Source organism: Cavia porcellus, unplaced genomic scaffold (assembly GCF_034190915.1).
Source record: "Cavia porcellus strain 051 isolate PalLab524CR breed Dunkin Hartley unplaced genomic scaffold, mCavPor4.1 scaffold_25, whole genome shotgun sequence".
In the NCBI taxonomy this organism is placed as follows: domain Eukaryota; kingdom Metazoa; phylum Chordata; class Mammalia; order Rodentia; family Caviidae; genus Cavia; species Cavia porcellus.
The window spans coordinates 37,550,432-37,563,603 of NW_026947508.1; the positions used below are offsets into that span (position 1 = coordinate 37,550,432).

Consider the following 13,172-nt stretch of genomic DNA (forward strand, 5'->3'; position numbering starts at 1 on the left):
TGCTGAGGTGCTAGGTGGGCACCCTGTGTTTTTCGTATCAGTTTCCATACTGCAAATATGAGCCCTCACTAGCCCACTTACACTGGTTGCGTCTCCTGCCACAGGGCCGCCCATCTTAGAGCAGTAAAGGAAGGAAGGTGTTAGAAGGGGAGGACAGCTTCTGGGGCATGGAGCCTAGGACCTCCCAGTGGTAGAACCATGTCTTAAGGGGCAGGGAGACACAAAGAATGTAAGCCCTATCCTGTATGTTACACCCAAGGGCTCCAGCCTGGCCTGGGCAGCTACATCTTTGGAGCTGAAGTTGTCATGCCATGAGCCCCATCACAGACCCTCAGAACAGCCTCCCTGTCGTTTTAGGAGCGGGTAATCTTTAGAACCCACCCCAGCCACCAGTTTGAAAGTATGGACTCCTGCCAGGAATGGTAGTATATGCCTGTAATCTCCAGCACTCAGGAAGCTGAGGTAGGAAGATCACTGCCAAGTTTGTGAGTTGAAGGCCAACCTGGAATACACAGCAAGACCCTATATCCAAAACATGCACGCGCGCACACGCGCACACTCTCTAGATTCAGAAAGAGCTCAGACAGAGGCCTGGTTTATACGAAATTTGATTATTCAAATTTATTACCATCAAGAATTATGCAATGATGCTGTAGTTTTTCTTAACAAATAGAAAACAGACTGTGTACAACAGTGAACTCTACAGCACTAGCATCCACAAGGTAAAAATGAATGTCTCATCCAACATTACCAACCCTGGATTGTTGATCTTGACTTAGCCTAGCTAGATTTGGCGACATCTCCATGTCCCTCAGCTAAAACAGCTATGCACCCTGCCCCGCCCCGCTTCCCTATCTAGATAGTGCTGCCCAGAGGAAGAGGTCTTGCCCTCTCCTCAGCAAGCCAAGAGTAAGACTGACTATAGTGCCATGACAGAAGTCCAGTAGTCTGCCACATTGGTTTAGGAGGGCATTCTGAAGGAGTGGAAAAGAGCAATTCTCAGGGGGCTTTGAAAACAGCTACAAACCAGGGAGAAATCATCTGACCCCTGTTGAGGACAGATGTGTGCTACGAGGGCCCCTGGCCTGGACCTGAAGGGCTAGCCACGCCCCTGCTTGGCCCTGAGGTGTGTGGGGCGTGGGGCACCCCACCTGTGCCATTTACTCGGCCCTAGCCAGAGCCCACAGCGTTGTCACCCCCTGCCATACTGCAGTGCTGGGAAGACCAGCAAGTCTGGGGGGGTCTCCTGGGAACTCTGGGTGCATGGAGCCACCTCCCTCTTAAGGGTTTAAAGCAGAGACCAGGGGATGACTTTTTTTTTTTTTCGGTTTTTAAAAATTTTTGTGGTTTTCTGTTTTTGTATCTTTGCAAACACAATGGTGATGAGGAATGCCTGGCTAGGCTCCCCTAGACGCGTCTGTGGCTGTGGGCTGTGAATGTTGAACACACTGAACAGATGACTGGGGATGTGTGTTTTCTATCGCCTCCCTGCCCACCACTGTCTGTGGGGCCTATAAAAAGGCTCTTAAGGAGAAACAAAACAAAACCTTAAAAAACTGTGTTTCCCTGCATTTGGCTGGAAAAGAATCTTGTCTGAGGCTGGAAAAGCCCAATCAGTGCTACCTCCTGGGTCCATGGCCAAGCTTTGCTCAGCTGCTGACCCCAGCTCCACAGGAGGAAGGCACTTTCTGTTAGCAGTAAAGGCATACACAAAAGGACCCAAAGTGAACTCAGAAAGAAAACGTGGCCCATTCTGCAATCAAGGATTTGAGGGAGAAAAAAAAAAAAAACTCAGAGGGAAGAGGCTGGAATCCTCAGTCTACCTCACTAGCATATAAAAATGGAGCCTTCGTCCCCATCCCCATCCCTATCCTGTGAGAAGAAGCATGAGAAACGTGGAGCTGAACAGAGAGCTTAAAGCAGGTTTCTGCTGCATCTGGTGGACAGAGAGGCCACAGCACCTGCTTGCCAGGCCACCTGCTTGCCCAGCAGTGTTCCAGGCTCTCTGATCTGTGTGGCAATGTTCCTGAAACGCTGTGATCCCAGTGGGCTGTGCTTTGCTGGCAACAGCATCTGTGCAGGAGGGCTGGACGATGGTCGGTATGGCTCAGAGGAGCTGGGTCCCCTCCGGAGCCCCTGGCGGAGGCATCGGAGGAGAGGGGAGCAGTAGTTACGTTGCATAGTGGTCAAAACTGCCGAGGTACTCCAGGGCTGCACGGTAGCACAGCTGGTACTGGTCCTGCCAGGATAAAAGCTGGTCAGTGTGGGTGTCAACAGCAGATATCCTTACCACATTGCTAAGGGCACCCATGCTACAGTTAGTGAGCCATGAAATTAGCCTCTGCTGGTGAACTGCATGTGCTGGAACGAGACAGCTATGCCAGGCAATGTCCAAGGGAGCCTGAAAATGCCTCTGTAGGCTCACTTCGTTCCCAGGCCCTCAAATCTGGCTGCTGTCCTCCTGCCACCTAATTGTGTTTATCTGCTCTTAGTCTGCACCTCTGAAGGATTGCTATGTAAAACTCTAACCTCGAGCCAGCACACAAGTGCTCAGTATGGAGCAACTACATCAAAGCATGATTTCTTGCCCATCTCTGTTGCATTTTAGGCAAAACAGGTGATGTTACCCATCTAGAGCAATAATGGACACATGTCTGTATGTGTCCAACTTTAGCTAAAGCTGAGAGTCCCAAGGAAGGCTGCTGGTGAAACCCTGGCCCTGCATTCTGGTCTCCATACCTCTGTCTGCACCATTGCAGGACGTTGTGTGCGCAGGGTCTTCACGGTTTGGAACATGTCGACCACGCCCTCATAGCGCATGCGCTCCAAGACTATGCTTAGAGTGATAAAGACTCCGGTGCGGCCCACACCAGCACTGCTCAGAAAACAGCTGGGTCAGAAGTCTTGTTCACCTTAGGCAGCAGAGCTGCCTGGTCTGTAGGACCACCTCCCACCTCTGGCCCTCCATGGGAGCAGCCCCACCTGCAGTGCACAGTGATGGGACCGTCCTGACCAAACTGCTCCTTGGTCTTGTGCACTTGACCAATGAAGTCGATGAAGCCCTCCCCGGTCTTGGGTACGCCCTGCTCAGGCCAATCTGTGAACTGGAACTGCCGTATTGTCCTCGATTGCCCATCCTGGGAGGGGTAGGCAAGGGACTGGATTAATGTGTTTGTTTTTTAATTAGTACACATTTGTAGTATACAATGACTCCATTCAGCATGGCAAACAAGGTTTGTGTCTCAGGCTATAGCCCCTGGGCTGGGCTGCAGCAGTAAAGAGCATCCCCCTGTGAAGCTGCCAAACATGGAGACCCTGGGAGACAGGCTCCATCCTCACCTTGAATCTGCAGTTCCAACTCAGCCTCTGTGTGGGCAGCCCCACCCTGTGCTCAGGCTGAGCAGTGGACATGCTCAGGTGCATACTCACCCGTGCATCTGTGACCTTGAACTCACGCAGGATGTACTGGGGCATGTTGTACTCAGCCATCGGGTCAACGACAAAGTACTGGTAGCGAGCAGAACGCTCTGCAGGCCAGTACTGGTGGCACTTCTCCTGTGGACAGAGAGCCCGTCTCCACAGTCAGGTGAAGAGGAAGGGGAAGGGAGCTGCAGGATTCAGGAAACTCGGCCAGGGCACCTTGGGTGCTGGTTAGGGAGGTCTGAGGCTATGCTGATGAAACTGGGGTGTAGAAGGACAGCATAAGGGCAGCCCTCATGGGTGGCTATTCTCCCACATGTGAGAAGGGCCTGAGGGGAAGGGGTGGGCTCACCCTGCCCATCTCCCGAAGCTTGGTCAGCATGACGATGATGGTAGAATTGTGCTCCCATAGCATGCGCCAGAAGTCCTCGGTGCTCTCTGCCAGAGGCCCCTGTGTAGCTATGTAGGCCTTCTGCTGTCTGGGTGGACATAAGACTGGACATGCTGGAGATGCTGCTGCTCCCAGCCTCCCTGAGACAGCCTGGCCCCTTGAGGCACTGCTCAGAGTACCCCTCCTCTAGGAAGCCCTCACTGTTCTGCCCAGCCCACTCTGGTCCTTTAGGCTGGCCCTATGGTGTTGCCCACCCCTGCCATCCAGCTGCAGGCCAAGGCCTGAGCGTGCTGACCTATAGCCATCCAAGAAGCTGGCATTGATGTAGTCGGAGCCCTCCACACCACGGATGGGCTGCAGACAGACACGGGTCAGTTCATAGGGCATGATGTTCACCAGGCGGTTCTTGAACTTGTTGCAGGGCAGGTTTGCACTGATGAAGCGAGATGTGTGAGCCTTGGAGCTGGCTAGCAGCTGTTGAAAGGGAAGGTTAAGTCAGAACTGATTTTCACTGATGGGGTCATGCCCACGAGAGCCAGTTCATGTCTCTGGAGCCAAGAGACCACCAAACCCCACCTTGAACTCCAGCTCCATGGCGGTCACACTCTCCCCAGGAGGCACTTGGCCCAGCTTCTGGATGTGGGCGTAGAGGTTGCGGGCAGGCACCTCTGTGTGTCCACACATGGCTGCCTCCAGCAGTGCCTCATGGATGAACACATACTGGTCCTCTGTCTGTACCATGTAGTTCCTCTGTGATCGCATGCACGTCACATGGCCATAGATGTCAACTGTCTTCTCATGTTTCATACGCTCCAGCATGGCATCGATAACGATGAAGCAGCCTGTGCGGCCCACACCAGCGCTGCAAGATACGGTTCAGCTTACAGTGCAAGTCCCTCTTTCCCCCAAACTGCTGTTTGTCTTTTTGAGACAGGGTCTCACTATGCAGTTCAGCCTGGCCTTGAGTTCACTTTGTAGCCAGGCTTGACTACAACGTCTCAAACTTGCAACAATCCTCCTATTTCAGCCTCCCAAGTGCTAGGAATACAGGTGTGTGCCACCACATCTGGCTGCTTTGGTGTTTTGGATTGACTGAGGATTAAAATCAGGGTCTCCTGCATGTTAAGTAAGCATTTTACTTTTGAACCACATCCTCAGTTTCATTTTGTTTTCTTTTTATAATTGTAATTTGAAGGCTGGGCATGGTGGCACACACCTATAGACTGAGCATTCAGGAGGCTGAGGCAGGAGGATTACCATGAGTTTCAGGGAAGTCTAAATTACATAGTGAGTTCAAGGACAGTCTGGACTACACAGCAATACCCTGTCTCAAAAAACAAAAACAAAAATAAAAACAAAATTAGCTTGAGATAGGCTCTCACTAAGTCCATCTAAATTGGCCTTGAACCTGTTACTCTCCTGCTTCAGCCTTCCCACAGCAGAGATTACAGACACGTGCCACCACCCTCTGCTCCACCCCAATCTCCCAGACACGTCAGAGCCTCTCACCTGCAGTGCACCACCATGGGCCCTGCATCCAGTGGGTTGCAGGCTTTGACCCTTCGCAGGAAGGCCAGGATGGGAGTTGGGTACTCGGGAACCCCATGGTCTGGCCAGGCCATGAACTGGAACTGACGTAGCTCCCGCTTCTCACTGGAGCCACTCTGGGAGACAAAATCGAGAGAGGAAGTAATGAGGAGTCTGTCTGCCACAGATTCAGACCTACCACTCCTGGATGGGACTGCGAAGCCACATGAGGTACCCGGAAGGAACTGTGCACTGTTCCTGTCATACAGGCCATCGTATGGGACTCCCACCTCTTCAACACCCAAGGGGGCTTTCCTGTCCCAGCCCACAACACTCAGGCTGTACCTTGTGGAGTGCAAAGGTGCGCACAGTATATGTGGCCAGCTCCACTGTGTCCAGCAAGGTCACCTGAATGAGGCCGTAGGTCTCGGTGCCACGGGCTGGCCAGTACTGATCACACTTCACCTGTGCAGGGATGGGCAAAGCAAGGCAAAGAACCCAGTTGATGACACTGGAAGATGCCCAAAAGCACAGGCAGGTGGAAGTGGAGAAGCTTCAGATTTCAGCTACAAGGCCCCCTATCCCTGAGTTGCACTGTTAGTGCACTGTTGGATGGTGATCGTGCTGTCATCATCCCTGCCCTCAATGGCAGAACTACGGCTGTAATTGAAAATTATTTATTCAAGGCCAGATCGCACCAGGCACATTTTCTGCCAAATTTACCCATAACGTTTATGTCTCATTTTCAAGCTCTGTAAATTTTATGTTCCAGTCAATGCTTTGCAGTGTGAAAGCACATAACAGCAGCTCTTTCCACTAATTAACTTAGGAGATGTGTTAATACCCCAGGAACACTCTGGCATCTGGGGAACACGTGGGCACCCCAGGAACATGCCAACAACTGGGGAACACATTAGCATTCCAGAAAACGATAGCATTCGGAGAACCATGTTAACATACCAGAAAACCACTAACATCTGGAATATGGAACATGCCATCTTCCAGAAACACCCGCCAAGCTGGGGAACATGACAATACTCCAAGAAAACAACTGCACTTGAGGAACTCCCCAAGGAACTTCTGCCCACAGGGAGAAAATAACGTGCCCAACAGGACGCAGCACTGAGGGACGTCCTTTCTACCTCCCAGCAGGCCCCTCTGCCTCACCCGAGATTTCTCCTCCAGCCTTGTCATCATGACCACCGTAGCTGTGCGCTGTTCCCACACCATCCGCCAGAAATCACCCATGGTCTCAGGCAGTGGACCCTGTGTGGCGATGTAGGCGTTCTGCTTGCGGTAGCCATCGATGTAGTTGGCATTAATATAATCACTCCCAGGGACACCTACAGATGGAAGGGACATGGGAAAGTACCAACTCAGGGTCCCTGAGACAGCTTGGCATCTTTGGTAGGATGCCACCCCAGCCACAGAAGAAATAACAAGGAGGTAGGATAGAGCTCTCTCCTCAGCTCACCATCGATGGAGGTCAGGATGACTCGGGAGTGGTCGTAGGCAATGACATTCGCATACCGGTTTTTGGGCTTATTCACCTCCAGGTTGGAATTCTCCCACGTGAACTGCTGCCCGGGGTCAATGGACTGTGCAGAAGGGAAGCAGCAAGTGAAGTTGAGTGGGGAGCCAAGGGACAGCTGCCTCTCCGGGGGACTCAGCCTTCTAGCTGGTACCCACACTCTGTGAACTTCACTCTGTGGACCATAATCAGCTAGCCAAGTGCCTGTGGGGCCACGAAGCTGACTGCCACCCATGTCAGCCAAGGAGCTGCCAAATGCCTATCATGGAAGTGATGGATCCAGAGGCTCCTTTGACCACAGCATTAAATCTGGCTGACAGGTTTAGAGTGGGGGCAGGGGAAAGGGCCCTACATCCAACTAAGGAAATAAACAGAAACAGACAGAACCAACAGCAGCCTCCTGGTCTGTGCAGCAACCAGCTAGAGCTCTGGACACCACGCTCGACCTCGTTGGGCTCTCTTCACCTGTGATAGTTTTTTCCCTGCCTGCTCTCCTGCTTCTGCCCTGCTCATAGGGAAGACACAGCCTCCTCCACCACCTTTCCTAGGTGGCCTCTGTTGCTTGCAAGATTTCTTTCTTTTTCAGTACTGGGAGACTGAACCTAGGTTTTTCACTGAACTACATCCCCAGCCCCTTTTTAAATTTTGAGATAAGAATCTCACTGAGGGGCTGGGGATTTAGCTCAGTGGCATAAGTGCCTGCCTTGCAAGCAGGCAGTTGTGAGTTCGACCCCTGGTACCGATAAAAACGAAAAGACAAAAAAAAAAAAAAAAAAAAGAATCTCACTGAGTCACTAAGTTGGCTGGGATAGGTGTGAATTTGTGTTTCTCCTGCCTTAGCTTTCCAGAGTCCTTGGATTACAGGAGTGTACTGCCACGCTTACTGTTTGTGGGATTCTTACACTTATATACCAGAGCTGTCTGTTTCCAGCTGCAATCCAGAGTTCCCCTCAGCATACCTAGAAGCCTCTGGGACATGTCCACCTGGAGGTCTCACATCATAGACCCTTCGGTCTCAATTCTTTCAAAGCCAAGCCCATCAACTTCCCCTCCACACACTGGGATTCAACACCCCTGCCATCATTCCCCCTCGCCTAATGCCCACCCTGCTTGGTGCTCCCCAACTCACTACCACTGCCCCCAGCTGGCCCACCCAACTTAAGCTTGACGACTCCCTGCCCCTTCCCTCTCGCACTCTGTAACCCACATTATCCTGCGATCGGAATGGTTCTTCAAAAATACAGATGTGTGGCTGGGGATTTAGCTCAGCGGCATAGGCGCGCCTGCCTTGAAAGCAGGCAGTCGTGAGTTCGATCCCTGGTACCGATAAAAACAAAAAAGACAAAAAAAACCCAAAACAAAACAAAACAAAAAAAAAAAAACGCAGATGTGAATAACCATTTCCTCCTTAAACACCTCCTGTGCTCTTCCGCACCTTTGATAGTGGTAACATCCAAGAGCTAAGTCTCAGTGGAGAATGGACAGTGAGCTCAGCACTAGGTACATCTCTGTCTAATTCTCATATAAGACAGGCCCTATTACCACCCTCGTTTTACAGATGGATATAATACAGAGAGCACAGAACAGAGGTCTTCCAAATGCTACCCAAGCCTTGCTGCTCTCTGTGGGTTGGTGTTGCTGCCTCCTCCCAGGAGGGCCTAGGCACAGCTTGGCCTTGGGCTGCCTCGGTGCTGTCAGTCTCCCCTCTTTATGTATCAACAGTCGCCTTTACACCAGGACACATAGGTGCAGAGATACATTCAACACTGGCAGCTTGTTTGCACGTGTTTTCCCACTCATATGTCCCTGAGGACATTTGTCTCTACATCCCTGGGGAGTGGCACATGGTAAGTGCTCAATGATGTGTAATGAGTAACAGAACACAGAAGGTAATAGAGCTGTGGGATCCTGGCTTCTGGGTAGAAGGTCTTGGAAGAAAAGCTCAGGTCAGAGAAGAGGGGTGGACAGGTGGCAGTGGATCACTGTGAGCAGAGGTCCTATGAGCCTAGACAGTAGGAAGAAGGGCAGATGTGAGACATGGCACAGGTGAGCATGGGTTGCAGACCAGGCCAGATAAAGAGCTGGAGGCAAGAAGCCCAAATAAGGAGATTTCTGACTCTCAGCAAGGCTGTACACAAAGCGGCATTGGACTACAGGCGAATTACACTGCTCTGCAGCAGACCTGTTCAGCAGTCTGCCTGCCAAGCTCAATTTCCTTTCCGTAGCCTGGCCACCACCTTTGGAAATGTAATCCCGGTACCCTGGATGTATCCTCCACAGCTGAGGGTAGACACCCAACTGGAGGGGGACCAAACTACAAGAGTCTCAGCCAACCCATCCATCACCTATCCATCAATCACAGTGTAAAGCCTGTGCCAAGTGCTAAGAAGAGTGACAGAAGAGGCATACAGACATCTTCACTTGTGCTTCCTAGAGAAGGTAGGGAAGGGTAGAGATGGTAGAGAAGGTATCACATTATTCTTTAACAAAGCTCCACCAGCAGACAGCCTGGGGACAATCACTCCTCCCCTACCACCAGCTAAGGGCACAGCAGAAGCCTTCCAACTTTGAAGTCTGAGTCTCCAGAAGGGAAAAATCAATGCCACAGTGGGTGTGCATCTGTAACTCCAGGTACTCAGGAGGCTGAGATGGGAAAATCCCAAGTTCAAGGTCAGCCTGGGCAATGTGATGAAAGACCAACTCAAACACAAAACAAAATGACAAAACACACACAAAGTAAAACGAAAGGCCAGAGGTGAGTGTGTAGAGGGACCACGCACTCTATGAACTCCAGTGGGGCTGCTGACATGAGTGAGTCTGGGTTCCCACCACACCTGCCTGGGGACAGCTCATCTGCCCCTCACTGGCACAAGTCAGCCTTGGGAGTCAGGGAACACTGCTGTCTGGCACCAAGTATGTGAAAACAGTAATCAAAAATATAGGGCACAGATGTTACACATGCCTGGACTGGAGTCCCGGCTCCACTACTCATCCACTCTGACCTTGGGCAAGTCACCCCCTTCCAGGCCCCCCATCCTCACTGGTAAGGCGGGACAGTAACAGTATTGTTTATAAGACTGAAGGCATGAGCAAGAGATGTCCATAGTGCCCTGCTAGTGCTAGTCTGCAGCAAGCACTGAGGCCAGCTATGGAGGTCTACATCTACCTAGGACACCTGGGCACGGATCTAGGCACCAAGCACAGCCTTCTAGAGGATCCCCTGGGTGGGGAAGTGACTACTACAAGGGTTGAGTGGGGCCCAGTGCCCGAGGATGTGTGCACGCAGCTGAATCTCGGTGCTGTTAGCCGCCTTCCTCTCTGTTTCGGCAAAGCCTGGAGCCAGTGGAACCTGGGCAAGAAAGGGCAACCCAGGGCTGGTGAGGGCAATGGAGGTGATGAGAGACATCTCACCTCATACTCCTGGGAGAACTTGAGGCCATCATTGGCTTTGAGGCGCTCGATGTTGTCTGCCAGGTCGGTGATAGGGATGGGTGGGTGGTCTCGCATACCTGGGGAGGCAGGGCACACAACAGAAGTTACAGCAAGGCCTGGGCAGGGTGGTGGGGACAGCCCCAATGCATGTATGTGCACAGGTGAACATATGTGACCATGGAGCACTTGGCACTGGTGGCATGGAGACGGCAGCACATGCAGCGGCAGGGACAGGAGCACACAGTGGCTGAGGGGTGGAAGGGAACCGGTGTGTATGCTGTGAGCATGTGGAAGCATGTGTAGGTGACACGGTGCTGTGTAGGGGCACTAGGGCTCTGCCTGGCAGGACCACTCAAGAGGAATGAGAGGTATCCAGGCTGGGGCTGTGAGCCCAGGTCAGCTGCAGCTGACAGGATGGAATCTGGGATCCCAGCACACCTGCCCCACACTGGCAAAAGTCACCAGAGTAGGATTCTGTGATACTGTCATTCCAGGCACCGAGTATGTAGATGGAGTAATCACAAAGTCCAGAGACAATGACAGAGTGACGCAGAGAAACACAGAAAGCGGAGAGATGGGGGAACAAGGCGTAGACGCAAAGACAAGGAAACCGGAAACAACAAAGTGTTGAGAAGACAGCAGAGGGGACAGAGACAAGGAGAGAAGGTGGGCTATGGGAGAAAGAAGTGGGGAAGCTGGGTGGGTAGAGAGGAGGGGAGGACAGAGACAAGGGCACAGCTGAGAGGGGAACGCAGGAAAGGGGGAAGAGCAGGAAGAGGGAGCAGACAAAGGGAGAAGAGTAGAGGAGTGGAAACAGACACCAAAGCCAAAGTTTCTCCAAGCATGGAAACTTTGAAACTAACTTGAGATATTCGGGCAACTGGGGGCACTGGAACCTGCAGAGAAACCAAAAAAAGTGGGGTTTGCTCAAGCCCATCAACCCTGTCTGGTCACACAGCTACGATTGGACAATGTAGGGGGCAAGGAGCAGGGTAACATGGGAGGGAAGGCTGAAGTGAGGGGCCAGGGCCATGGGACTGCACCCACAACCAGTCCCATTACCTCCCAAGACAGACATGTGCCCACCTCCACAGTGAATGCTCCCAAATTCCACAGACCTGGGTGACCTCAAGACTCTTTTTATAAGCAAATACTAAATCTAAACCAACCCATGTTCCTCCTGGTATCAAAATTTGGCCTCAATTATTTTTAGATGGTTCCCATACTGGAAACAAGAGATCCCTTATCGATCCCACACCCCTCTCCTCTCTTCCTTCACATATTCTTTCCTCAATGCTGAACCCTCGACACTCTGACCACTGTAAAGGGTTTCTCTGCATTCTCCTTTGTTACTCCTCAACCCCCAGAAATGCTGAAACAAAGCTGCCACAAGACCCCACTGCCAAAGCCAGCACTCCCCGCTCCTGGGGCTCCTACTGCTCCGCGTCACTTGGTCCCCTCCCATGTGCGGCTCTTGCAGCCCTGATTTCAGGGACACTGCTCTGCCAGTCTATTCTTTCTTAACGCTCCACCAATCTTCCTTGCTGGCTACTTCTCCTTGCCATTCTCGGCCTGGAAAAGGCCAGGACCACCACCTTCCTGGCAGCACCTCCCACACGAGTGGTTTTTTTTTTTTTGGAGGCCAGCACAGATCCTAAGGGACTTAGGCTGAGCCCTGCTGTCCCCCTTGCTTCCTTCATGCTTCCCAAGTTTGTCCCTTCTTTCTGTCCCAAGTGTCACTTTCTGCCTACTCAGTAACTTAGTCCGCTATCCTGATTGCTCTTCCTTCAATCCAATGTTCTCACAGCAGCCAGAGTGGTATTCTTCCAGCACAATTCCACCCTTTCTGCTCCCCTTAGTGTAGACCTTAGCGTCTCCCTGGGACATTCAAAGTAAAATGCAAGCCCTTCTGCAACAGGAGTTCTGCTACACCTCCAGTCACCTTTTGGCTCCAATGCTGCAGCAACACTGAAGGGCTCATAACTCAATACTCATGCAATTCCTCTACTCGGAAGAGCCACTTCCCACCCCCTTCTTTGAACAATGCTCGCATGAGTGGCACCCCTTCCAGAGCAGGTTTTTCTGACCTCTGGTGCCACCAGCCCAATGCTTGGATTTCTCATAGATTCAATCATGCTGGTTGCAACAGACTGCTAGGTCTGCCTGACATGCTCTCTTAGGACAGACACATGTCTTTGGGGCTCAGTCACCATGGTGTGAGGGGATATAAAGAGGCCTTATGTGGGTGGCCTCGATGACAGCCCTACCGGGCTCACAGATGACTCATAAACCACTGGTCACTTGAATGAACCAGTCTTTACCATCCGGGGTTCGCAGACTCCCCTATGGAAAGCCAGAGTATTAGTTATTTCAGGCTTTGCCAGCATCAGTATCTATTGTACCTACTTAAGTCTGCCTTGTAGTACACACATATACAGAAGTGAATGAGAAAATTTTATTTACAAATGCAGGTGGTAGGCTGTATCTGGCCACAAGTCATCGTTTTCCAACCTTTGGTTTAAAAGATCTAGCTCCCAGACTTTGAGTCTTCCAGCTGAGGGCTCAGACATACTGGAACAGAGACGCTACTCCTGCTTTTCCCTCTCTGAATTCTTGACTCACAGAAACTGTGAGAGATAATAAATATTACTGTTTTAAGGTGCTAAGTTTTGGTATAATTTGATACGTGGTAATAACCAGCTCATACATACACAAACCCACTGTGTGTGCATTAGTTCACTCATTTAATCCCTTAAGTGTCTGAAATTTCATAGACATTGAACAACCTACAAGGTGCTCAATCAAGGACAAGGAGTGAATAAGACACAGCTGGTGCCACAGAGCTCAGAGATGGTGGCTGAGGAACAACTC

The 13,172-nt window shown here is 51.4% G+C and overlaps 1 protein-coding gene across 16 annotated transcripts in view; it reads right to left on the minus strand.

Moving 5' to 3' along the window:
* Positions 1 to 595: 595 nt before the first annotated feature.
* The window catches only part of Ptprf (protein tyrosine phosphatase receptor type F), an 85,984-nt gene continuing 73,407 nt past the window's right edge, over positions 596 to 13,172 (minus strand). For 10 of the 16 annotated variants that reach the window (XM_063236319.1, XM_063236320.1, XM_063236313.1 and 7 more), the window contains 13 exons: positions 11,165 to 11,197; positions 10,281 to 10,378; positions 6,813 to 6,936; positions 6,506 to 6,681; positions 5,684 to 5,803; positions 5,321 to 5,475; positions 4,388 to 4,673; positions 4,107 to 4,285; positions 3,773 to 3,899; positions 3,430 to 3,555; positions 2,983 to 3,137; positions 2,740 to 2,875; positions 596 to 2,239 (listed from right to left, as the gene is read on the minus strand). In XM_063236319.1, the coding sequence (XP_063092389.1) occupies positions 2,171 to 2,239; positions 2,740 to 2,875; positions 2,983 to 3,137; positions 3,430 to 3,555; positions 3,773 to 3,899; positions 4,107 to 4,285; positions 4,388 to 4,673; positions 5,321 to 5,475; positions 5,684 to 5,803; positions 6,506 to 6,681; positions 6,813 to 6,936; positions 10,281 to 10,378; positions 11,165 to 11,197 (1,784 nt within the window). In that variant the 3' untranslated portion in view covers positions 596 to 2,170. The remainder of the gene's footprint in view (positions 2,240 to 2,739; positions 2,876 to 2,982; positions 3,138 to 3,429; positions 3,556 to 3,772; positions 3,900 to 4,106; positions 4,286 to 4,387; positions 4,674 to 5,320; positions 5,476 to 5,683; positions 5,804 to 6,505; positions 6,682 to 6,812; positions 6,937 to 10,280; positions 10,379 to 11,164; positions 11,198 to 13,172) is intronic. The other 6 variants (XM_063236317.1, XM_063236315.1, XM_063236322.1 and 3 more) reach the window with 1 other exon arrangement.